The sequence below is a fragment of the Gigantopelta aegis genome, chromosome 6, assembly GCF_016097555.1.
Source record: "Gigantopelta aegis isolate Gae_Host chromosome 6, Gae_host_genome, whole genome shotgun sequence".
In the NCBI taxonomy this organism is placed as follows: domain Eukaryota; kingdom Metazoa; phylum Mollusca; class Gastropoda; order Neomphalida; family Peltospiridae; genus Gigantopelta; species Gigantopelta aegis.
In genome coordinates, this window is record NC_054704.1 from 21,142,801 (window position 1) to 21,168,383 (window position 25,583).

The 25,583-nt window shown below is 34.0% G+C and overlaps 1 protein-coding gene across 1 annotated transcript in view; it reads left to right on the plus strand.

The window, feature by feature from the left end:
- The first annotated feature begins 2,844 nt into the window (after positions 1-2,844).
- The window catches only part of LOC121374917 (helicase with zinc finger domain 2-like), a 42,553-nt gene continuing 19,814 nt past the window's right edge, over positions 2,845-25,583 (plus strand). Inside the window, 10 exon segments of the mRNA XM_041502053.1 lie at positions 2,845-2,948; positions 3,460-3,630; positions 7,799-7,835; positions 10,748-10,872; positions 14,279-14,413; positions 18,193-18,256; positions 19,127-20,988; positions 20,991-22,846; positions 23,408-23,511; positions 24,222-24,368. Of these exon segments, the coding sequence (XP_041357987.1) occupies positions 2,877-2,948; positions 3,460-3,630; positions 7,799-7,835; positions 10,748-10,872; positions 14,279-14,413; positions 18,193-18,256; positions 19,127-20,988; positions 20,991-22,846; positions 23,408-23,511; positions 24,222-24,368 (4,573 nt within the window). The 5' untranslated portion in view covers positions 2,845-2,876.

Below are 25,583 nucleotides of genomic sequence, written 5' to 3' on the forward strand. Positions count from 1 at the left end.
ATGGCAGCAAATTATGCCCTTGATAAGACTTGGACAGTCGTAGTGCACTGGCTGGAACAAGAAATAACCCAATGGACCCATTGACGGGGATCGATCCCAGACTGACTGTGCATCAAGCGAACGCTTTTCCACTGGGCTACGTCTTGCCCCTTATTAACATATTATAATGCCCTATTTATACCATTCACATATTAGACGTAGTAAAACATTAGCCTAAGTTCATGAAGTACAGTGTTTCGGATCAATGAATCTCCGGACTACTGAACCTTCGGACTATTGAACTTCGGACTATTGAACCCTTGGACTATTGAACTTTTGGACCATTGAAACTTCGGACAATTGAACCTCTGGACTACTGAACCTTTGGACTATTGAACCTTCGGACTATTGAACTTTCAGACCATTGAACCTTCAGACTATAGAGCGGTCCCCAGTGAATGGTTAAGTCGTCTCAAAACGTTTACTATTTATAATGAAGTCCTGGACAGATTTTAATTTGCAGGTATTTTCTTCGTTAATAATAATAAAATGTTACAATTGAGATAAAAATAATTTAGACAAGTGGGTATTACGAGCCACATGGTAAATAGGACAATAGCACAATGAGCGCAATTGAGACTAATTGATTCATGTAGTACTGATCAAAAAGGTTTGTTAAGATGTCATGTTAAAAACTTCCACAGTATTATGATTTGTATTGTTTCAAAAATCAGTGTGCTCTAGTGGTGTCACTAAACAAACCAAACTTTGTATTATTTCAGATTTGGTTACTATAAAGAATCGGTGATGGCATCCACGACATCAGAACAGGTCTGTATATGATATTTTTATCACTTTGACACAAACTATTAAAGAGCTTTTTTGCCCAAAGGGCAGTGTGTCATAGGATTACTTCTCCTGGGTAGATACTTCATTTAGTAAGGTTTATTTTTAAATAGCTAGCATTAGATAAAAACTGTAGTGAGCCAGTTTTCTTATTTATGGCTATATAGTGATAATTCAGTTATATACCAAAATATTGATAATAAGTAAGATGGGATAACTCTGTCGCTGGTTGAATAATGTACCATTTGGGATATTTTCAAATTGTTAGTTCATTTAATACATGTACATTGTAGTTTGACTGTCCATGTAAGTTTTTAACACTGGTTATTTTAAATGCCTTTCTGTTAATAGTTATTTTTTATGATCAAACTGTATGTGCATGGGTCCATTAATGTTTTTATTTTTTTTAACAGATATGTATTATTATGGAACCTTTGAAAAGTTTTCTTGATGATGCTGTGGGGAAAATCAGAACCGGAGACTTTGATGACATTGCCATTGAGGAATATGGGCATTCCCTGTCTTATTATCTCCACCTCTCTGATTATCTGTCAATGAAAACAGAACATCAGTTCATTGTTCACATGGATGAAGTTGTTCGACAGTTGATTCAAGAGGTAATAAATAAGTCAGGAAAAATATTATTTATATATATATAGTTATAGTTATAGTAATGATGTTTTATATATATATAACCGATCTTCACACCTTCAGGAATACTAGTACCCATTCAGTCCCGACATCTGTACTGTGTATCAATTAAGAAAGTATGACTCTGAGCAGTCTACGCTTGACATTTGTAGATTCACTTACTATGACAATACACTGCATGAAGTAGCAATTGAATAATTAAATGAAAAAGAAAACGGTTAATTTAATACATTCCATTTGCATTATTTCTGAAGAAGACGACATGTCAAAAGTTGATTTATAGTCAACTGTGAAATACACATCCGTTGATTAGCAGTACAGACGGTAAAACAAGAAACAACAACAAATGTTTTAAAGACTATATATGTGGCAACCTGTACTCAGCAGCCACCTGTCTTAAGCGGCCACTTTTATCTACTCCCTTGTGTGACCGCTTAAGACAGGTTTGACTGTATATATATATATATATATATAGACCTGCAATAAAATACCATTACTTTAACTTGCTGTGGTTCTTGGGTGTTTGTATATCTAAATATAGTACAGTTTATGATGACATATATTTGTATGGTCATCATAGTTGGGGTTTTGAGAATTTTTTATGAAATAGGGGATAATACCATTTTGTTTAATTGTTAACTAAACGATTTTAACACAAAATCCAAAAATATATATATTTTTTGTGTTAATCTGTTTTTCTGAGCACAATAAAATATTGTTTTTAAAATGCCCACATAAAATGTAGATATTAAAAAATGCATTTCAAGTTATTTATGTGACTTTGGTACAGTCTAGGTCCCAGTCCTGAAGTATATTTAGTATTTACAATATAAATTGTTACAGTTGGAAATCAGTAAAAATAGGTCATGCCTTTGGAACAACCAGTTAGGCCTATGCATTGAGAATATTTTTATGTGTTTACATTTTGTTCTTTGACTTGTTGTTGGTTTGTCTTTTAATGAACTATTAAGTAGTATTTAAATTGGTAATCAAGACCTTTTTGGGGAAAATAATCCTGTCGGGATTAGTGATGTCTGTCTGCATATTTATTTGTCTATGACTTTTTTGTTTCAGAATGAGAGCTATGCCTGTTCAGCCCTCCTGTTAGTATACAAAGGTTGGTGCTAAACTGTATGTTGTATGTTTACTTTAGCAGGGGATAATATTCAAAATCTTGGTCAACCAGAGTCTCAATACATGATTAAAATCTGTTTATGGAGTGCACTACAAAACAATTTTACAGACTGATTTTAAAACTGACAGTACCAATTCATTATGAGATGCTCTGTATTATTTAAATTGTAACAGAAATTAATATACAATATTATGCAATTGTAATTTTATTTTCAGCAATGTCTGAAATGCGAATAGCAACAGCTTTTTCACAAAGAGGCAACATTATGGTCCCACAATGTAATTCTGAATGTCAGAAACTGACATCTTTTCTGTCTTTGAATATCAAACAAAAACAGGTAAATATGGTCAAATAGGTTGTGCAAATTTCATATACATGTAGTTCAGTATCTGTTTAAATATTTCTTGTAATTCCAAAGTTCAGTTTGGGTATATATTTTCTTAATGGAACAGATAAGATACATGTAGCTGTGTTTTTTATTTAAAATATATTCAGTATTCCTGTAAGCTGCCATATAAATATTGCACCAAATGAGTTAAGTTTGCAATATTGAATATACAGATTAATTCATTAATGGTTGAATACTTTAAAAAAATATGTGAGATGTGAAAAATAATTTTAATGGCAAAGGTTAAATCTCCTTTGCAAACAATATTGCTGAAATTAAAAAATATTAAAAGAACTAACATAGCAATTACCAAATCTTGATCAAGAAATGTTGTTCTGTGTAGAAAGGCTAATCATATTTTATGCTTTAATTAGGATTTGAGTTCTCTATTACAGGGCAATATTTTATAAATTGGATAATAATATAATTAACTTGGGGTTGGGGTTTCTTTTCTTTTTAGATGAACATAGGTCAGGTGTTCAAAGACTTAACAATGTTAGCAAGGAAACACATTGATGTGAAACCAGCTTTTTGTTTCATCTTGACCACAGATCTCTGTCATCTGTCACAGTTTAATCCTTCTTCACTCCGAGAACTGCTTCTTCTACAGGCGAGAAGTGCACTAAATGGAGTGAGTTTTTAACTCTGCTATGATGGTCGTCAGCAGAGCTTTTCTAATAACAATTTCTCTGGCATCCATCCGTCCACCTGTCAACTTTTTCTTTGAAGTCTATCTTCTACAATTTCAATTAAATTGTTCTAAAACTTGGTTCAATAATCCTCTGGTGCACTATCAACAAACTTTGGAGATTTAGAATTTGGAGATTTAGAATTTTTATTAAATTTTAAATAGAAAATGTGAGTCTATCTTCTTGTAGAGTTTTAATGGGATAGTTCTGAAACTTGGTACTATGATTCTCTAAACTTAACTCATGGATATTTTAAGGTGGTGTTTACAAATTAATGAATTATCTACTACTGACAAAATTTAAAATTAAATAGCAGAGCTCTGTAGGCTAATAGGCCTGTTATTAGAAAATAACAATAAGAAATCATTCAGCTACTCTTTCCATGTATCTTACTACAATATGTTTAATGATAAATAACTTCTAGTAATTCAGCTTTATTAAAATTATTGTGTTGGAGTGATTAAAAAGGGCAAATTATCACAATGTTTTTGGTGTTGATATTATCAGTGTTATTAATTTTAATAGTGTGATTATATATTAACTTTCCTACAGTTTTTGAATCAACTTGTTTATAATATTAGAGGGGGTGATAAATGCATTGATTTTTTAGATAATGAAATATCAAAACCAAACCACCATCACTGTGTTCAGATTAAAAATACCTTTCCAATTGAGGTATTACATTTGATGATAGCTTTAGTTTTGACCCCTCCTAGAATAGTTTTAGAGGTCAAAGTGCCAAGTCACAATTAGCAAATATGTCACAAACATCACATTTTGTTTCATAAAATATTTAGTTTTGAGCCTATATAATACATTAAGGTACCAAAATACTAATCTTACTATCACTGGCTCCAGGCCTGCAGAAATGAACTTGACAGGACGCCAGAAGGACAAGACCAAAAAAAAAAAGACCCAAAAAAAAGAAAAAGAAGTAGCCCACACTGCGATAATAATTTTATTTGAACCTTTTGGTAATCAAAGAAAAATCCAAATTGTGTCTCCAATGCAAATTAATTGCTATTTCAACTGATAAATTCTTCAAAAATAAGAATAGTTTGGAAATCCTTGTTTCTATAGGGTGTATACTACCAAATCAAATCCCATAGACGACAATAGTAACATATGTGGTTAAAACTCCTACCTGCAATGTATCAATCGATATAAACGCCACAGATATAAATACTACCACCACTCACCCTTAAAGTGAATCAGAAAAAAGTGGGTATCAAGCTGCTCATTTCTGAGATAACGGGTAGCGTCTATGACTATACTAGTTCCGCACACAATTTGAGTATGTTTTTTTTACAGGTACCCCATACATGTTCCAAGCACAAGGCTACTTCACACAGTGGTACTAGATGAAATAAAATTGAATACATTTTTAGTCCAGATGAAACTAATTTTTTTACAAGCAACACACTCACATTTATAACCAATCACAAGACTTGTGGTCTTCACTTCTCTATTAAAAGTTTGGTGCATCTCGAACTTTGACCCAGCCAGAAGTTATTTGGTTTAGTACTACCTATAGCAGTCATTACTGAAATAGAGTGATGAAAATCCATAAATGATAAATGAGCTGTTTGACCCATCAGTTAACTTCTAGTTATATGTACTGACGAATAGAGTTTAAACTTAATCAATATGTTTTTTCTTAAAGCTTTTATGAAATGTGTAATAATTAGTCTTAAAGTTCTAGTCTCTAGAATATTTTACACCAGCTTCGGTGGTGTCGTGGTTAAGCCATCGGACATAAGGCTGGTAGGTACTGGGTTCGCAGCCCCTTGCCAACTCCCACCCAGAGGGAGTTTTAAAGTGTAAGACCACTATACCTACTTCTCTCTCACTAACCTACTGTCCTGAACAGACAACTCAGATAGCTGAGGTGTGTGCCCAGGACAGCATGCTTGAACCTTAATTGGATATAAGCACGAAAATAATTGAAAGTAATGAAATTAATGAATGAAAAATATTTCTAATATTTAAGTATTTAGATAATCATCAACTTTTGTTTTCTTCCTCTTGTGTGCAATTCTTCTATTTCTTTGAGATGTTACTTACAATTCAAACACTCTGAACATGAAATAGATATAGTGTGGTAAGGTTTTACAAGGGAATGTGCCTTGCAAGTTCTCATGTACTGTTTGAAGGAAAGTTGGAAAATGTTGTTGCTTTCTGTATCTTATTTCAGGAAAATACTTCTGTCTCTCAATGTGTATAATATACAAACTTTCATTTTTGAAATATCCTGGAGAGTGAAAAAATCATCTTCTTAAAAAAATTGGTCTTAGAGATGAAAGGCAGGGGGGGGGGGGGGGGGGGAGAATCATTTATTTCCAAAACAAATAAATTAATTTTCTCACAAATTATTATAAAGAAATGGGCTGCATTAGTTTTACAAAAGTAAATATTCTAAAAATATTTCCTTGTAGCTATATCACATATATATTATATTTAAATTCTGATTATATTCAGTTTAAAAAAATAGATTTGAGGTTTGTTTCAACAAAGGGCAGAAATTGAATTGACAGGCAATTGTGCTCATGCCCCTGAAACATGAATGTGTATAAAGTCTGCAGGTATTACAAATAACTTTTTTTAAACCAATTTGTGTTAAAATTGTCAACGACTTGCGACAAAACAGGAAAGGTATATAACATTGTTCTAAAGTCTTCGTTAGAAAAGAGAAGTGATTCTGATTTTGCAGTTATGCTTGAATCATTCTGACTTACAGACTATCATTATATTCAATATTATTCAGATATAAAAAAAATCTTTTGTTTTGTTTAACAACACCACTAGAACACATTTCTCATTAGTAGCAATATATTGTTTATATGCACTTTCCCACAAACAGAATAACACATACCATGGCATTTGTCTATACAAGTCGTGGTAACTCATTAAAGCATATCCAAGTAATAACAAACATTTGTCTATACAAGTCGTGCTAACTCATTAAAGCATATCCAAGTAATAACAAACATTTTATAATAAGATGTTAACACATTTATGACCCATTTTCTAATTACGAATTGTTATAAACTTACATTTGACCTTGGGAGGGGTAAAAAAAAGAAGATGCTAAATGCTTATTTTATAGCTCTTTGGAAAGGTATTCGAAAGCATAACATGATAGGAATGGTTTCATATTGAATTTCAAAAATAATATTTCACCATCCCCCTCTAATTAATAATATGTGCAAGATGTGTACTGATTAAACATCGTGGATGCATATTCCATTTGTAGCCATTATAATTGCAAAATAAATGTATTATTTAGTCTCAAAGTAGCAGTTATGGATAACAGTTTGGGAAATAATAGGGAATTAATTAACTTTCTGACTACTGGATTAATTATTGACAAAAACCATGTTGAGGAGGCACACATTTATAACTTTTACTCAAAGATTTAAACTTAAATATTTTTATAAATACATAAAATAATGTTCATTATGAATCGTTAAGTACAAATGTATTATTTTGGGGGGTTTATTATTTGTATGATATTTTAGATTGGTTAATGTTGATTAAAATTTGGAAACAAATCCAGTATTTATGGCCATTATTACCAATAACTGTTTTACTGAACAGAATTCTTTTTGGAAACAAACTACAATTCATATCCATATATTTCTTGATTTTCGTTGTTGGTAAAATGTTCAAATGTCTTATCAAATTAGCTGTCACAATCAGCCATCAACTCCTGCAAATGACCAGAATGTTCCGCAACTGTTGTAAAGCAAAAATATTCGCCAAAAATCACTTTTTCAACTCAAAATTCCACAGTATGTTTCATGCAAAAACAAAAATCTAAAGTGACCATTATCATGATTAGTCTCAATTAGTGTTGGTCTGTTAGTATTTTGGTCAGTGTCATGTGCAAAATAACAGGAAATATTGTGTGCAGGTACTGTATGCAGTATACAGTATACAGTATACAGTGTGTCGGCTTGTGTGACTGTGGTCAGAAGATTAAATAAAAGCATGCATGTACAAGTATTATCCAATATAAGTTGTTAATCCATAAACAAAAAAAACAAAACTATGTTCCTGTCCATGTAAAATTATTAAATACAGTTATTCCTAATGTTTCTTTTATTGCAGAAATCTTTTGATCTTGCAATGAAGCTTTGTAAACATGGTAAGTGCCATTATTTGTGTTAAAAATAATATATATCATTTATAATGTATTTTATCATAACATCTAAAAGTAGATTTTTGTGCATTTCAAAGTTGTGGTGCCTGAATTAAAGTAATTATTATTGGCAGTTGTAATACTATTTCAACAGTGTATCAAAACATGTTTTTCATATAACAGTATATAAATGCTAAATTTTAAAAATAATAACTTGATATTACTTTAATAGTTTGGTATTATTACATTATTAACTTAATTCCTTCATTGTAACAAGAAAATATGAATACAACCTAAAAATTGTGCGATCATTTCATTCATGCATTACTGAAGCAAGTCTAAGCTTAATTTTACGTAATCTATCTTTCCTTAGTGCATTAACTTTAGGACATAATTTACATGCAAAATGAAATGAATTACTTGAAATTTTAGCAATTTTTTATTCTCAGAGGCATGGAATAGGTATGGAATTAAACATAGCAATTTTAAAATAAGCATTCAAGACATTCTCAAATCCTGTTGAGATACATCATGAAAATGCAGCTCTGTGACAAATATGAAGCACATGACAGAACATTATATCTGTTGGTAATACATTTATAGGGTCTAAATTGAACCAGTAAAAAGTTTGTAGTACATTGAAATTTGAGGGGGTCGCCATCTTGAAATTATGCAAATTAACCATGTTCCCGGCGTCAGATTTTGGGAGACTTTTTTTCTGCAATAACTGATGACCCATGGATAACATTAAAACCAAAAAACCTTTTGTATAAATTTGTTTGGGGTCAAACCGTATATTGACCCGACTATTATACATAAATAGGATATTAAGATACAATTTTGTGGGCATGAATATTTGTGAATTCAAAGTACAGATATACAGAAACTAGGAGAATATATATAGGTTGAAACTTAATTGAAAGAAAGAAAGAAATGTTTTATTTAACGACGCACTCAACACATTTTATTTACGGTTATATTGCATCAGACATATGGTCAAGGACCACACAGATTTTGAGAGGAAACCCACTGTCGCCACATAGGCTACTCTTACAACAGGCAACAAGGGATCTTTTATTTGTGCTTCCCACAGGCAGGATAGCACAAACCATGGCCTTTGTTGAACCAGTTATGGATCACTGGTCGGTGCAAGTGGTTTACACCTACCCATTGAGCCTTGCGGAGCACTCACTCAGGGTTTGGAGTCGGTGAAACTTAATTGAATGCTTATAAATGTTTTTGAATTCTATCCAGTCAACCTTTCTGCTTCAACATTGTACTGATGTTTAAATGATCCCAAGGCAAAAGCTTTTATTGTATAATTTCAATTTGTACTAATATTACAAAATGACAAAACTGTCAACCCCCACCCCAAAAAACAAAAACAATACCAATAAAATGTGAATAAAACAGTGTATTTATTGTAATTCAACATAGAAATTTTTCAGTATGTTTCTACATTTTAAAACCTGATTTGGAAATAAAAATACTATTGACATATTTTTCACCAAGCACAGTCAAAGAATTATATGATTGTTTACTCTTTATTTTGTGAAATAAACTTAAAATTAAATGTTGCAAAAGAAAAGTTAATTAAACAATGGGACCACAATGAATTCATGGATGGTGGCAGGTTATTGATTTCAATTGATTTGTGAGTTAAGGGGAATACTGCAGGATTCTTAACTCAACCTGCCTCACCTGGCACCAAGCTTCATATATGCACAGTGCTTTAGTTTGTAAAACATCAAACTGCTAACTTGACTTTAATTATTGGATTGTTATTTGTTAATAGGGCATGAGGTACCTCATAGGTGTACAGGTTCCTATTTTTGTAGGGGGGCAAGCTGGGTTTTGCCCGAATTAAACAAAAATGCCCGAATCTGGATAAAAACATTTATTCATATTAGCATACTACTAAGCAGCTATATAGGGTTGCAAACAAATAACTATGTATTTTTACATGGATTACAATTGAGTTTGAGGGTAGAATAATTGAAATACATTGTAAAAAAATCTCAGGTTAGCACATTTTGCCTGAATATCTCTGTAATTTTTGCTTGAATTTCAAGTTTTGCTTCAGCCCCCTGTCTCGCATGCTTATGAGGTATCTGTAATAATGCAAGTCTTACAGCTAACTCAAACATGTGTACATACTGCATTAGGTGTCTGTGTTATTAATAATGAAATCAACAGAGGTGATATTCGTGGCAATAAGGGGCTCCTTCATGATTGATATACATGTAGGTCTGATAGTCTGGTTTTCAGAGGTACATTTCACACTAAACAACCACTGGGACTGAATTATTCGTTCACTGTTCGGTTTAGAGGGCTTTCCAGTTTATGGGGGTTTTAAGATGCATAAAGCACGGGACTGTGAAAGACATCTGGTTTTGAGAGAATTCTGTTTTACTTGGGGTCCAGTTTTAGGGGTTTCAATGTATTAGCTTTTCTCATATTGGTATACTAGAGCTTCAAAAGATTACATTTTTTCAACCACATTTCTTGCTTTAAGAGCTTCCTGTACATTATTTTCAAATTACTATATAGTTTACTCATCACCAGTAGACATCTCTACAAGCCACAGATAGAGTAAAACAATTTTAAAGCACGTTTTGTGTAAATATGGTTAATGATAGATAGGCAGGTATTGTAAAGTTAGCACATGCTATATAAATATTCAGGAAAGGAAAACTTATATTTTACTGGGTTCACCAGACATTACGGAGCTCAAATGCAAGATCACTAATTAATATTAAAAAAAGAATATAAAATTAAGTTAAAATATGAGCCTTTACTTTGTAAAAAAAATTCAACAAAATTGCAAACACAACCGTAGCTCTTTAATAGTCCTAAATGTTCTTATGCGAAGCAAAAGAAAAGAAGTGGGCTGTGCAAGGCCACATTTAATGTTTCAGCTGAAGAAAACATATTTGATTATGAAAACAGTGAAGGATTCCTGATTTGGGCAGAAGCTCTAGAACTGACAGGAAATATCATGGCTGCCTTTGAAAAAGCACAACTGGCTAAAACACATTCTCAGGTAATAATGCGTTTGTCTTTTATCATTGAATGTCTGTTTATTAGTGAATTCTACACAATTTACAATACTGTTTTTATTTGCACATATTTTGAGATTAGTTATTTATTTATTTATTTATATATGACTTTAAAAAAATGTGTATAGCTGTTATACATTTAGACATCTTTATGTATTTCTTATTCTATCTAAACATTGGAAACAAACTAGTATATGTCAGGGTTGAAAATTAGCAGTCGCCCGGTCGCACGTGGCGACCTTTATTGGCTAAGGGCGATTAAGAATTTTACAAAGGTAGTCCATTGGGCGACCATTGATTTCAGTGTCTGGCGAGTATGGTACTAGTTAAAAAAAGAAAGACACTTATGTGGAATCAAATGTGACAAAACACACGGCCTCTATGTTGGCACAAACTACAGATCTGGCAGCAGAAGACATAGAACATGTTCAATATTTTGACAGCGCCAACATAATGAATAAAGATAAAAATCATATTAAAACATATTAATGTATTTAAGAACTGACCGCAATAATGTTTTGGTTCATGCAAGTATGAACGGAAAAAACAATGTGCACACTGTATGATCCCGCGTAGCGGGTCATAGAAAAGTGTGCACATCGTTTTTTCGGTTCATACTTGCATGAACCAAAATATAATTGCGGTCAAATCTTATAATTAAATTTATATGCATACTTTAACAATACATAACTGAATTTATTTTGTTTAGCTTTAAATACGCCTGTAGTATTGTTTGTGTAAACTTCATTGATACTTATGTCGCGTAAGAATGCAAACGTTCATTCACTATTATTTGAATCAGGTGATTTTTTGTAAATGACGTCATTTCCTCTAGCTGCTGTGCATTTTTACGGATCATTTAGTTATATTGGAAGGAATTGTCCTATTCATGTTTAGTTTATATTTTATGAAAGCGAATGAAGGGAGCGTGTCTAATATTTATGTTGTCGGTGGAACCATTTAATTTTCGCCAACAGCTGTTGAACATTGCTTACAAGTAAGTTACAGGCGTAAAGTTTCCTACATGATTTCTTTGGCCAGCGACCGAGTCTCATGTCATGATTAGCGAAAAGGTTTTTTTGTTGTGTTGGGTTTTTTTAATCAATGCGTATAGATTCATATGTCTACTCTGCTATAGCATTTTTCCTCAATTTATCGTATACATTTTTTGTAGCTTTCACGTGTATTTTCTTCAAAATATCTAAATGTGATTGCCAGAATAATGCGGCTTGTTGCAAAAAAAATAGTGTGAGTCAGTGGGGGGGAAGGGGGGGGGGGTAGTAGCCGTGGCTTAATTTTTTGGGGTTCATCGAGATATGAACGAAAAAAAGTAAGCACCTCTGGACCAATCAGATTGCTGTAAAGTGTATAGATGCAAAGAAAATTTAATTATTTAGTTTTAAACCCATAACATCTCAAATAACATTTTATAGGGGGTAAAAGTGCAGTGTAAATTAAAACAAAAATTCTTTACAAATTACCATCAAATTGCATAGGTTAGCTCTCTTTTTTATGATAAAAGTTTTAAGGCAATTGATGGAACATCCAAGGTAACCTGAATAACACAACAGTAATACATGATCAGGTCCGTATCTCTGCACAAAGCAGAGTCAAATGGGCATTTGTGTAAAACAGAGGATGATTCCATGGATCTATCTAGAACAGCCACTCCCGAGGAAATAATTTGCTGGGAATTTCACCCGTCTTGCATCACCACAAAGTTTATTCCATCCATCTTGCACCATCTGTTTCTACTGCATTATTTTTTACCCTGTATTGAAAATGAGATTTAATATGTTTAATTTAATGGTACTTCGTAAAAAAATATGTTTATTTATACTGGATTTCTTTTTCTATTTTTCTTTTTAAATTTTTGAGTTGGTATGGGTTTAAAATTTAATAACATGTTCTTTTTTAATTAATTTTTACTTTATTCATTATGAAGTTAAACGTCAATTCATCGGTTGTGTTTAACGCAAACAGTTATTATTCAACAAAAAGCACTGTAATTTTAATTTTAGCTGTGCAGTTAAATTCCAATGTGAAAATTGGAGGGCTAGTTAAATTTGAGAAGGGCCAGTAAGATTTTTCTTCAACTGGCCCTGCTGGCGACCATGGTTTTCATGTTAATTTTCAACCCTGATATGTTACTGCCCGAGTGGATTTGTTTGCTGGCTGTGGGAGAAAACAAAAGACAATTGAACAGCTGAATGGAGTTCCTACCTAATTTGCATAAATACAGAGAGAAATTAAATAATAACTCAATTAAATTAACTCTGAATGTTTTTTATATGCCCATCTATGATGGGTCGTATTATGGTATGGCATTGTCCGTCCGTCTGTTAACTTTTTAATGTCCGGACCATATCTTGCATACAGATGCATACAGAACCATCAAACCTCAAATGTAGGAACAACATGGGATGGCAGTGTGTCGCATACTATTACTAGGTTACTGTGACCTACTTTTCAAAGTCTACTGCACATAACACTAAATCCTTGTCCGGACTATATCTTGCATACAGATTCATACATGACCATCAAACCTCAAATGTAGGAACAACATGGGATGGCAGTGTGTCGCATACTATTACTAGGTTACTGTGACCTACTTTTCAAGGTCTACTGCACATAACACTAAATCCTTGTCCGGACTATATCTTGTATATTGATGCATACAGGACCATCAAGCCTCACATTTAGGAATAACTTGGGATGGCGATGTATCGCATTCTATTACTAGGTCACAGTGACCTACTTTTCACGGTCTACTGCACATAATAGTAAATCTTTATCTTACATACAGATCCATACAGGACCATCAAATCTCACATGTAGGAACAACTTGGGATGTCTACTGCACATAACACTAAATCCTTGTCCGGACTATATCTTGCATATTGATGCATACAGGACCATCAAATCTCATGTGTAGGAATAACTTGGGATGTTGGTGTGTCACATACTATTAATAAGTCACTGTGACCTACTTTTCACAGTCCACTGCACATAACAGTAAATCCTTGTCCGGACCATATCTTGCATACAGATTCATACATGACCATCAAACCTCACATGTAGGAACAACTTGAAATGGTGGTTGGCCCAAAACAAACTGTTCATCCATTCTTTGCAAAAATTTCACATAATTAGAATTGAATCATACCCGTAACATATTCATTAATATAGATATGGTTTTTCCATCAAAGTCCTGATGTGTGTATCATGTACCTCACTGATACCCTTGTTCTATATGTAATTGATTATAACTTTACCTAAAAATAATAATAAAATAATTATTTTGATAAAAGTTATATTGGATTGTCCCATTTGGTTGTACTAAAATTAGTCAATATGTCACACATAGTTAATACTTTGTTTATATCACAGAATGAGGCTGAACGACGGAGATCACAGGCATATTGTGATACACTCCAGGATAAAGTAAAAGGATTGGCATCATCCACAGCATCAAACCAGGTGGATAAGTCTTGGCTGGTAGGAACAAATGCTTTCAGTATCAAGGTACAGTAAACAATAATGCACATTTAACTATTTGCATTGTGAAAGAGGTTTGGCTTGAAGATTCTATAAGAGAAAACAGCAGTATAACCAAAGTGTAGTTGTTCATTTATTGGGTTTAACCCAGCACAGTTGTTAACTCAGTGGGTTTAACCCAGCAGTTGTTAACTCAGTGGGTTTAACCCAGCACAGTTGTTAACTCAGTGGGTTTAACCCAGCACAGTTGTTAACTCAGTGGGTTTAACCCAGCACAGTTGTTAACTCAGTGGGTTTAACCCAGAATAATTGTTAACTCAGTGGGTTTAACCCAGCACAGTTGTTAACTCAGTGGGTTTAACCCAGCACAGTTGTTAGCTCAGTGGGTTTAACCCAGCACAGTTGTTAACTCAGTGGGTTTAACCCAGAACAGTTGTTAACTCAGTGGGTTTAACCCAGCACGGTTGTTAACTCAGTGGGTTTAACCGAGCACAGTTGTTATCTCAGTGGGTTAACCCAGCAGTTGTTAACTCAGTGGGTTTAACCCAGCACAGTTGTTAACTCAGTGGGTTTAACCCAGCAGTTGTTAACTCAGTGGGTTTAACCAAGCAGTTGTTAACTCAGTGGGTTTAACCGAGCACAGTTGTTAACTCAGTGGGTTTAACCCAGTAGTTGTTAACTCAGTGGGTTTAACCCAGCAGTTGTTAACTCAGTGGGTGTAACCCAGCACAGTTGTTAACTCAGTGGGTTTAACCCAGCCCACTGAGTTAACAACTGTGCTGGGTTAAACCCACTGAGCTAACAACTGTGCTGGGTTAAACCCACTGAGCTAACAACTGTGCAGGGTTAAACCCACTGAGCTAACAACTGTGCTGGGTTACACCCACTGAGTTAACAACTGCTGGGTTAAACCCACTGAGTTAACAACTGTGCTGGGTTAAACCCACAGACCTAACAACTGTGCTGAGTTAGTTCATTTATTGGGTTTAACCCAGCACAGTTGTTAACTCAGTGGGTTTAACCCAGCACAGTTGTTAACTCAGTGGGTTTAACCCAGCAGTTGTTAACTCAGTGGGTTTAACCCAGCACAGTTGTTAACTCAGTGGGTTTAACCCAGCACAGTTGTTAACTCAGTGGGTTTAACCCAGCCCACTGAGTTAACAACTGTGCTGGGTTAAACCCACTGAGCTAACAACTGTGCTGGGTTAAACCCACTGAGCTAACAACTGTGCTGGGTTAAACCCACTGAGCTAACAACTGTGCTGGGTTACACCCACTGAGTTAACAACTGCTGGGTTAAACCCACTGAGTTAACAACTGTGCTGGGTTAAACCCACAGACCTAACAACTGTGCTGAGTTAGTTCATTTATTGGGTTTAACCCAGCACAGTTGTTAACTCAATGGGTTTAACCCAGCACAGTTGTTAACTCAGTGGGTTTAACCCAGCAGTTGTTAACTCAGTGGGTTTAACCCAGCACAGTTGTTAACTCAGTGGGTTTAACCAAGCACAGTTGTTAACTCAGTGGGTTTAACCCAGCACAGTTGTTAACTCAGTGGGTTTAACCCAGCACAGTTGTTAGGTCCGTGGGTTTAACCCAGCACAGTTGTTAACTCAGTGGGTTTAACCCATCAGTTGTTAACTCAGTGGGTGTAACCCAGCACAGTTGTTAGCTCAGTGGGTTTAACCCAGCACAGTTGTTAGCTCAGTGGGTTTAACCCAGCACAGTTGTTAGCTCAGTGGGTTTAACCCAGCACAGTTGTTAGCTCAGTGGGTTTAACCGAGCACAGTTGTTAACTCAGTGAGTTTAACCGAGCACAGTTGTTAACTCAGTGGGTTTAACCCAGCACAGTTGTTAACTCAGTGAGTTTAACCCAGCACAGTTGTTAACTCAGTGTGTTTAACCCAGCACAGTTGTTAACTCAGTGGGTTTAACCCAGCACAGTTGTTAGCTTAGTGAGTTTGTTTCAATACGTTTGTTAGAAAGTCACAGACCATGTGACTGGAACATGATTTGATGCGCAGTACTCTGTGGCATATTGACCAATCAGAGGTATTGGAGTCAGATTATTTTTACTCTTAGAACTCTGTATGAAGGCACACACTGGCCTACTTGACAACTTGTTACACATTTATGATGCTGTTTAAAATTATGGTTTTTTAGATTATCTTTATTATGGCATCACACGTTTCGAATAAAATTCTTAGTGATGACAGATTTTGTCAGAGTTTGTATATTTTTTATCAACAACATTGGGACTGTTCTAGATCAATAACGTAACGCTGACTTGACATAGATGTCTGAGCTGTAGTGGATGGTCAAATGATGTGTTACAAAATGTTGAGAGAGGGAGACTGGTTGAGTCATTGTTTAATTAAAAATTTCACATGAATGTCAATGCTCCAACCAACACTATCAACTGAACTAATTGTAGGCCTATGTTTAATGAGTTATTGAAAAAAAACATATTATGAAGGATCTAATTCAGTCGAAAATGCACTCCTGAGATGCTTGGGTTGTAGTTCTAATTGAACCACCTCCTCAGAACCAGTGGGGTTTTCCCATCCCAACTATCCTAGTCATGTTCATTGTACATAATAATGAAATTCAAGACAAGTTAATTCCTAATTTCCTATATATGTTTAGCTACACGTTCATCAGGTATCTATAATTGTGTGCATCAAATTATTCAAATAGTACATATTGTAATTAAAAAATTAAATTATCTGCATCAGTGTATGTCATAATTATATTTCTATAGTACTGCTCATGAAATTTTAAATAACTCTATTCCTGAAAGGGAAAAGAAGTCAGACTACATTAATGAACCTGCAAGCATAAAATTAGAGAAAACATTATTGGTTTATTGGTTAATTTTTGTGACATCCTCTACATTTACATGTACCAATTACTTCATAAATTAATAATGCTTGGTTTTCACTCGCCTTAGCATTTTGATGAGTGCAATTTTTTCACTTGCCAAAGCATTTTGAGGTGTGCAATTTTTCCCTTGCCATGGTTTTTCAAAGACCAAGGACTGGTTTAGAGACGTTAAGTTCTGTACTGGTTTTATAAAAAGGGACCCTGTAAAACATCTGGTTTTGAAGGAATTCTGGTTTACAGAGGGTCTGGTCTTGAGAGGTGTCACTGTATATGATAGTGATGATACTGAAACACACTGGTAATCTTAAATTATTTAATGTCGCACCGTATTAACTGATCCTTAGTTTGACTTCAGTACTCTGCTACAAAAAGATAACCTTTCAGTAGCTGAACCAGTTAAAGTATAAAACACATTTTAATAATGATTTCAATATTAATTAACGAACAAGAACAAAGATATTTTAGAAAGTGATTTTTCCTATTGTAGAATAACATTGACAAATTGGTCAGTAATGCATAGAAGCAGCATAGACAATATTTCAATTTTTTACTTATTAATCATAAATAATAGCTTTCAAACAACTAACAAAATATGACTATACTCATAACTAATTAACTTGGTGATCAAACACAGATATCAAACAACAATCAGTAATCATAAAAAGCAGTACTCAGGATTTCTGGTAATATGTCAATATTTGGATAAAATTTCATTGCCGTTCCATCAACCAATGCCCGTCTCATGGAGAAAACAGGCAGATTAAATAGGTTTTAGAGTTTGGCTTTTTGAGCCCCAAAAAGCTACAATGTCTTATAGTGTTATGTAATGTGATTTAGTGTGAGTAATGTGCATTATCCTTCAATTACTCTGAGTTAAAATAAAAGTAGGATATTATAATTATGTACTTGTTATATTCTTTCAGAGAGAGCAAGAAAAGGCTACGGCTGTTAAAGATTCTCATATTCCCAAAAAGAAACGTTCAAAGCGTAAGTTTAATTTTTAATATATTAGTGGATCCCAAACTTTTCGTAAAATTATATTTTAGGTTTTGTCTATTTGTTTTTCATAACATACAGGGCTTAAGCTTGTGATTACTAAATACAAATTGAATTTGGCAAATAGATTACATAATTAGTTCAACAAATGGTTAATTAAAAAAAAATAACTTGAAGAATAAGCTTTTTAATACAGTTTGTTTAGCTAAACCAAATTGAATTTGATCCGATACACAGAACTAATCAACTATTGCCAACAGTAAGAGAGTATAGTAAATGGTTACAAAAGCTGCTTAATAATGCCAGAAATAACCAATGAACACTCTTCTAAGTAGTCGGCACAAGTCCACACATAAAGCTGAAATGGCACAAATGGCCACAAAAGATGAGCACCTATAGCAATTGAAGAGAAGGACTGGAATGTGGAGGTGGACAGCAAAAAAAGAAGTTTAAAAATATGGGCTGCCAGAAGAAAACAAAATGGAATTCAAAGTAGAAAAAGGAAAGGGACCAGTGAGATTAAATAAAAAATAAAGAAACCAATTTGTATACATAATTCCAAACAATATTCACCAATATGCCATATATGCCAAACGTATACATTTTCCCCCAAACTATTTGAAATATATACAAAGTGTAGGATTGCCTGGTATTTTTTTTTTTTTTTATTAGTTTTCATACTTCAGCACTGATTTAAAGAAAACTCAAACTCTTTTTGGCTTTTTGCTCAATCAGTACTTAGTACATTTTAAAATACTTGCATTATACATTATACATGTTGTAAATGTAGAATATTAAAAATGACTTGTCTAAAATGTAAACTATAAACCACTGTATATATTTCTGTGTTTTTTTTTTCAGCAAAAAGGAAAAGAACTGTTTCCAGCTGCACTACATCTTCAAATTCAAATAACAATAGTAACCATGTAGGACAGATTGCTAATTTAAACACAAGGGCATCAGAACAGAATAACAAGTCTAGTCATTCATCAGACATATCTTCTGTGGATTCCTTGCAAACTCAAAGCCAGGGACCCCAGTTTGATGAGGAAGAACGTCTTGATGTAGCATCATTAGAGTTTCCAGATTATGACAACTGGGATTGTTCGGATGAAGAGGAGATGAGAATGGACAGTGAACTAGACGATCCTGTGTACACAGATGACTCGGAATCTGATGATGATTTCAACATCATGGCTCAGTGTGAAAGTGAAAATCCTGACCAAACATGGTTTGAAGAAAGCAAGGAAATCTTTGAAAATGGAATTAATAATGAAAATAATCCTAGATTTTGTATTGGATCGGGAATGAATTTAAGTGAAAAAGATGTAGCTAAATTTTTTAACAGTCGTAATCAAGATCCTAGGCGAAAACCATTCTACAGAGATTTTATACAAAATGAATATCTTCACCAACTTCTGAAAAGTGAGCCAAATAGATATAAGAGATGCAGAATTGAGATAGAGTCTGCACAAAAAGCCATCTGCAAAATTCTAGGCTCAGCTGGAGTTGAGACTAATATTGAAATTGCTGGAAGATCAAAATGTGGCCAATGTTTCAACAATGATGAAGTTGCAGTAGAAATTCTCTTTCGTCCAAAAAAACCCTACAAGCATAAAAGTTCATCTGTAAAAACAGATTCTAAAACATATGGTGAAGTAGTGGGAGTTTTAAATAGCAATTTCTTCAGGAACAGTAAATACCCTATTCTTGCATGTACAAGTAATGAAATTGATGGTTGGCTAATGCGTCCTCTGTGCAAAAGTATTCCTAAGATACATGTTATCAATACAGTGACCAGAAACAAAACACCAAATTTGACAAGATACAGAACTGACATATATGAACTTGTTGGATCCAAGTTGAAATACAAGGGGAAGTTTGATGCTAATCCTACATTACGAGGACAGTATGTGTTTATTGTTGTTTACTTGGGCTGGGGAAATAAGTATGTTTACCCTCTGGGAGCAGTGCTGGGAGTTCTACAGTGTGGCAAAGATTTCAATAGCAGTCTGAAGATTTTAGAAATGCAGTACAAAGTTCCATCCTTGTTCCCTAATGATACTGTTTCACAAATTAAAACCATTTTGGATCAAGGTGACAAATTTGATGCTACTGGAAGAGAAGATAAAACAAATGATTTGGTGTTCACCATTGACCCTCCACAGTCCAAGGACCTTGATGATGCACTGAGTATCTCTAAACAAAACAATAATTACATTGTTGGTGTACACATCGCTGATGTTGCTTCAGTTGTGAAGAAGGATGATGCTGTTGACAAAGAAGCAAGAAAAAGAGCTGTAAGTTTCTATGTTCAAAACAAACGTACTCACAACATGCTACCAGAACCACTGAGTCAAGACATATGCAGTCTGGTACCAGATATAAAACGTCCTGCGTTGTCAGTTTTTTTAACCTTTAATCCAAATGGAAAACTTGTGAAAACTATTGTGAAAAAGACAGTCATCAAATCTACCAGAAAATTCTCTTATGAAGAAGTTCAAAACATTATTGACAATGAACCAAACACTGAATCTTCACAGCTTAAAAGCAGCATAATTGCCTTAAATAATCTTGCACAAAAGATTCGTGAAGAACGACTGAAAGATGCCAGGTTTAGCGTGCCATTTGAAGATGTTCGTTTTTGTGATATGGAAGAGAAAGGTAACTGTGATGAAGCTCATGCACTTGTTGAGGAATTTATGATTAAAACAAATGCTGCTGTTGCAAAATTTTGAAAGAACGATTTTCAAAATATCTGCCACTTCGTTGCCAAACAGCCCCAGCAACTGAAGATGTATATGCTTGGTTAAAGAAAGAAAGCAGAATTGTTGATGTACTAGTTCATCTACAAGGTAAAAAGGTTCTTCCAAACATGGTAATTTCAGCTTCAGAGGGTATACACAAATGTGCTGCAGAAAGAACCGAGTTCATCCCAATTCAGAGTGACATCTGGAAGTCAATATTGGAAAGTCTGGAAAAGAGCAGATTTAACGAGGCTGAGAAGATGATTTGTACAGACGAGATCCACCCTCTACAGAATGTGGGGTGGATTCACTGGATAAAGCTTCTTGATATAGCAGAATACAGATGTTCTGGTGTGATTAGTGACACTAAGGCAAATCACTTCTCACTTGACATTCAGCCATACATTCACTTTACTTCTCCTATCAGAAGGTATGTGGACCTTGTGTCTCATCGCCTAGTGCATGCCATATTGTCTGGTGATGCTTGTCCATACACAGTTGATGACATACAACAAATATGTGATGATGTCAATGAAGCCACATCACGGCAGAAGGCATTTGATCGCAGTTGTAAAGTGTTGGCAAAGACTGAAAAGATGGGTAAGAGTTCAGTGGTTTTCCATGCCATTGTTGATGTTGTTACCGAAAATGGATTGGAATTGTTATTGCCAGGACTGCGCTCTGTTCCATCCAAATGCAGAGAGATTAGATTTTGTTTGCTTGACTTAAGCAAGAAGCCTGAAATGACAAAGGACACTGAAACTAATAAAGACAATGTCATTTGTCAGTGGAGAAAACGCTTGTATGATACCACAGGATGTCCAAATCAAGCTCTTTTTAACAGACTTCATATTCATCAGCCAGACGAGTGTGTTGTGGTGGATCCGAATCAACATACAGTTCTGGTTCGGTTTCAAGACTGGGCAAATATATTAAATGGAATTTTTACCAAAAATATATCAGCAGTTCAGAAAACAGTGAGACCTCTTCTCCCAACAGGAGCAGCCAACCCACGTTCCTATAGTAGAGTGGTTGACTTCATAACATCTGAAACAGGACAAGGAACTATCAAGAATCACCAGAGCAAATTTAAACGGAGTTTTATACCAGGCCAAGTTGTCAAAGTTCAGCTGGGTGCGTCACCTAACAATGGTCTTTTATTGCCAAAGATTGAACTAGTTCACATTACACAAAATCTGAGTCTTTGTCACACACACTTAGATGATCCTGTGGGCATTTTAAGTAAATATGCTACACGTTCTGTTAAACAGCATTTCCACTCCATTGATGAGTACAAAAAGGCATGGCTGCCTGTAATCGAAATGGAGGCAGCAGTGTCAGCTGCATCTGGTGAGCTAACGCCCATCATTAACAATGTTCACTTTACCCTGAAGCCTGAATCTGTTTCAGACAAAACATTCTACACAGGATCATTTCAACTCCCAGTAAGCTTTTGTGATGAAAGGAATATTGAATTTAGGGGAGTACCTGTTAGACATCTTCCAGAAGATAAAGACATCCACAAGTCAACTTTGAAAGCATGTGATCTGAGGGGACTTGGAAGCAATGACTACTTGTGCATTCGGTGTTTTGTTCCTGGACCACCAGGGAGTGGATGTAGAGATGTGGAAAATGGTATGACATGGATAGGACATGGTCAGATTGTCAGAGCAGTACTTAATGAAAAGCAAACTTATAGGAGTGACTTGGAAAATGACAAAGTGATAGTCACATTTGTACTGAATGACAACAGTACACCCCCACCTGCAAGTCTCACATTAAAAAGAAAGATCAAAGGAACTGCTGAAATCATCTATAAGAAAGAGGTAGATAGGTAAGAAACCAATTAAAACCTTCAGGTAGGTGCATTGTTGATTGGGTAAAAACATTTGCTGAAAACAACACAAAATAAACTAAAATTGTCATTATGGCAGCAGTAATTTCTATTTTATTTTCAATTATTAATAACAAAAATCTGACCTATTGATAAAAACATCTCTATAAGTACATTTGACTGCATTTGGTACTGAAAATGCTATGATACTGAAATGCATCTACAATGAATGTTTATCTCAATGCATAAGAAGGAAAATTTGAATTTAATTAAAATTATATTTCTTCTACACTTGCTTTGGGGTGAACATCTATAGATACATCTATGAGTAACACTGAATATGTTTGTGATATATGAGATATTTAATTTTTGAGAAATTCTTTTTATAAGAGTATAGATTACTTTAAATTCGTGAATTCTTATACACGTTAAAATTGAAACTGGGATGAAAAAACACCATTCTAGGTAATAAATATGTTCAGTATTTTAGTCTGAAACAATAAGTGTGAACCTTATTATAATAGCTGCACAAATATAATGAGAATAATTATTTTTAATCAGACGGACACAGAATGCCATTCAAAGCCTGAAGAAAACAAAGGATTCAGAACCAACAGGCAGTCTGGCTAGAGCTATAGTCTTGGGAGGACAATTACCTTGTTTGTGTAAGTACTACATCACATTCTCTTCTAGTTACTCTTTTTCTCTTTTTAATAATCAGCATAAATAGTTTATGGTAAGTCCAGCATAAACACACTTTAGTTTACATTTGTATTACTGTTGTAGTTATAAACAGGTAGTGAGTGTTAGCTGGAGAAACATTTGCAGCGATCTATGTTTAGGTAAACTTTTAAAGGCATTAACAAACCAACAAAAAAAACACCCAAAAAACAACAAAACAAACCTAGATGTCCAGATACGGTATTCCAAAGTACACTAACATTCATTATATAGATTTTTATGGTACTTTGAAGTTGGGAAAGAGGTGCACATCAATCAACAGCACCCTCCCCCTAGATCCACACCTGTGATAAAATATTTTTAGCACCTATTTAATTTTTACCACCTTGGTAATAAATGCCATTCTTAAATTAATAATTCACTAAGTCTAATATTAAATGATAGCCTGAACTTCAATTTTAACTGATTGTGAAGAAAAACAAAACTGTTATAAAAGTCATAAAGAGAACAATAATCTTACTATTCATTTTGAACTTGGGAATTTCCATGTCCTCGTAAGTTGATCTGTTGAGTTGGTTATAAGCTGTACAATAAGTAAGTAAATATGGCTAGCATTTCATTTTAATGTTTAGAATATTCTGCATGCATTCTCTATTTTATTATGCATTCCACTTTGTTCTCTTTTTTTTCATAGCCAGAGAACGTTTAAAGATAGCAAAAGAGCTGGACAAGGAAGTTACTGGTGATAAGTATTCCCCAATGCCTAAGAATAATACAAAACAGTATGAAGCAATAGAGAATGCTTTGAAAAAAAGCTTTTCTCTTATACAAGGACCACCAGGTAACTGACACTTTAAAAACATATGATTACCTGTGTAACATTTCTTTGACAATCACAAGAGATTATTTTTATAACAACTTCTGTATGAAGAATCAATGAATATGATTCTGTGCCCAAGTCTTACAGCAAAGATCATAGAATTGCATAAAATAAAAGAAGACAGTGTGACACAAAATATCGATTTAAACAATATTTATTTCTGTTTATATTAACAGATGGCAATAGCCACAAAATATCATTTTAAAAGCATGAGGTTTGCAAAAGGATTTTTGAATCTGAATGATTGAAAATCAGAAACATGACAGTGAATGTGTGGATTTCAGTCGATTAAGAATGGTCATAGTCCATGTGGCAGGTGGGAGAAAAAATGTCATTGTGTAATGTAGAACATTTTTAATTAATTATACAGCTGTCCAGTTTCCTTCCATTTTAAAAAATCTTTCAACTGAGAGATTTTTTAACAAATTAAAATATATTTTAATTAACTATGTTTTTAGCTCTAGTTCAAGAGGTTTAATTAACTACTGTAAACCATGAATATAAATCATCATATTATTGCATTGGGACAGGGGCACACTAAAATACTAGGCCTCCCATACCTCCTATATTTCCTATATTTTTTATAGGATCCTATAAAACTCCTATATTGAGATTCATTTCCTATATTTGACTTAATTGCTTTGCCAAAATGCCGATGAATAAAATATGTTGCAGAGTTATATTCGCAGTGAAAGCCTGTCAGAAATTCAGTAGATGCTTTGAATGTGGCAATCAAGATCCTGCTCACCTAATGAGGTGAGGAGGATGTATTACTGATACAAGATGCACCAACTTTCAAAGTATCCTGGATATCGTCATGGACTGCTGGCAAGCTTGGTATATATTTGTTGAAGTAGTAGATGGTATCTTGTGTACATACGCAAGGTAAGAACATACCATTAGTAATGTAAATGTTTTTAGAAATCCGTGTAAAATGCCTATAATCATGATAATCGGTCCAAATTTTCCTATAAAACTCCTATATTTGACCTCAAAATTCCTATAAAAGTCCTATATTTTGGTATGCAAATTCCTATATTTCCTATATTTTAATATGTACAAGTGGCTGGGAGGCCTGATTTAATACATATTTTTATTAATGTGATTGGCAAATGCAACTTTTATAGATCACACTGGAAAACAAAAAATGATGAGATGTCACATAATTTACTTTAG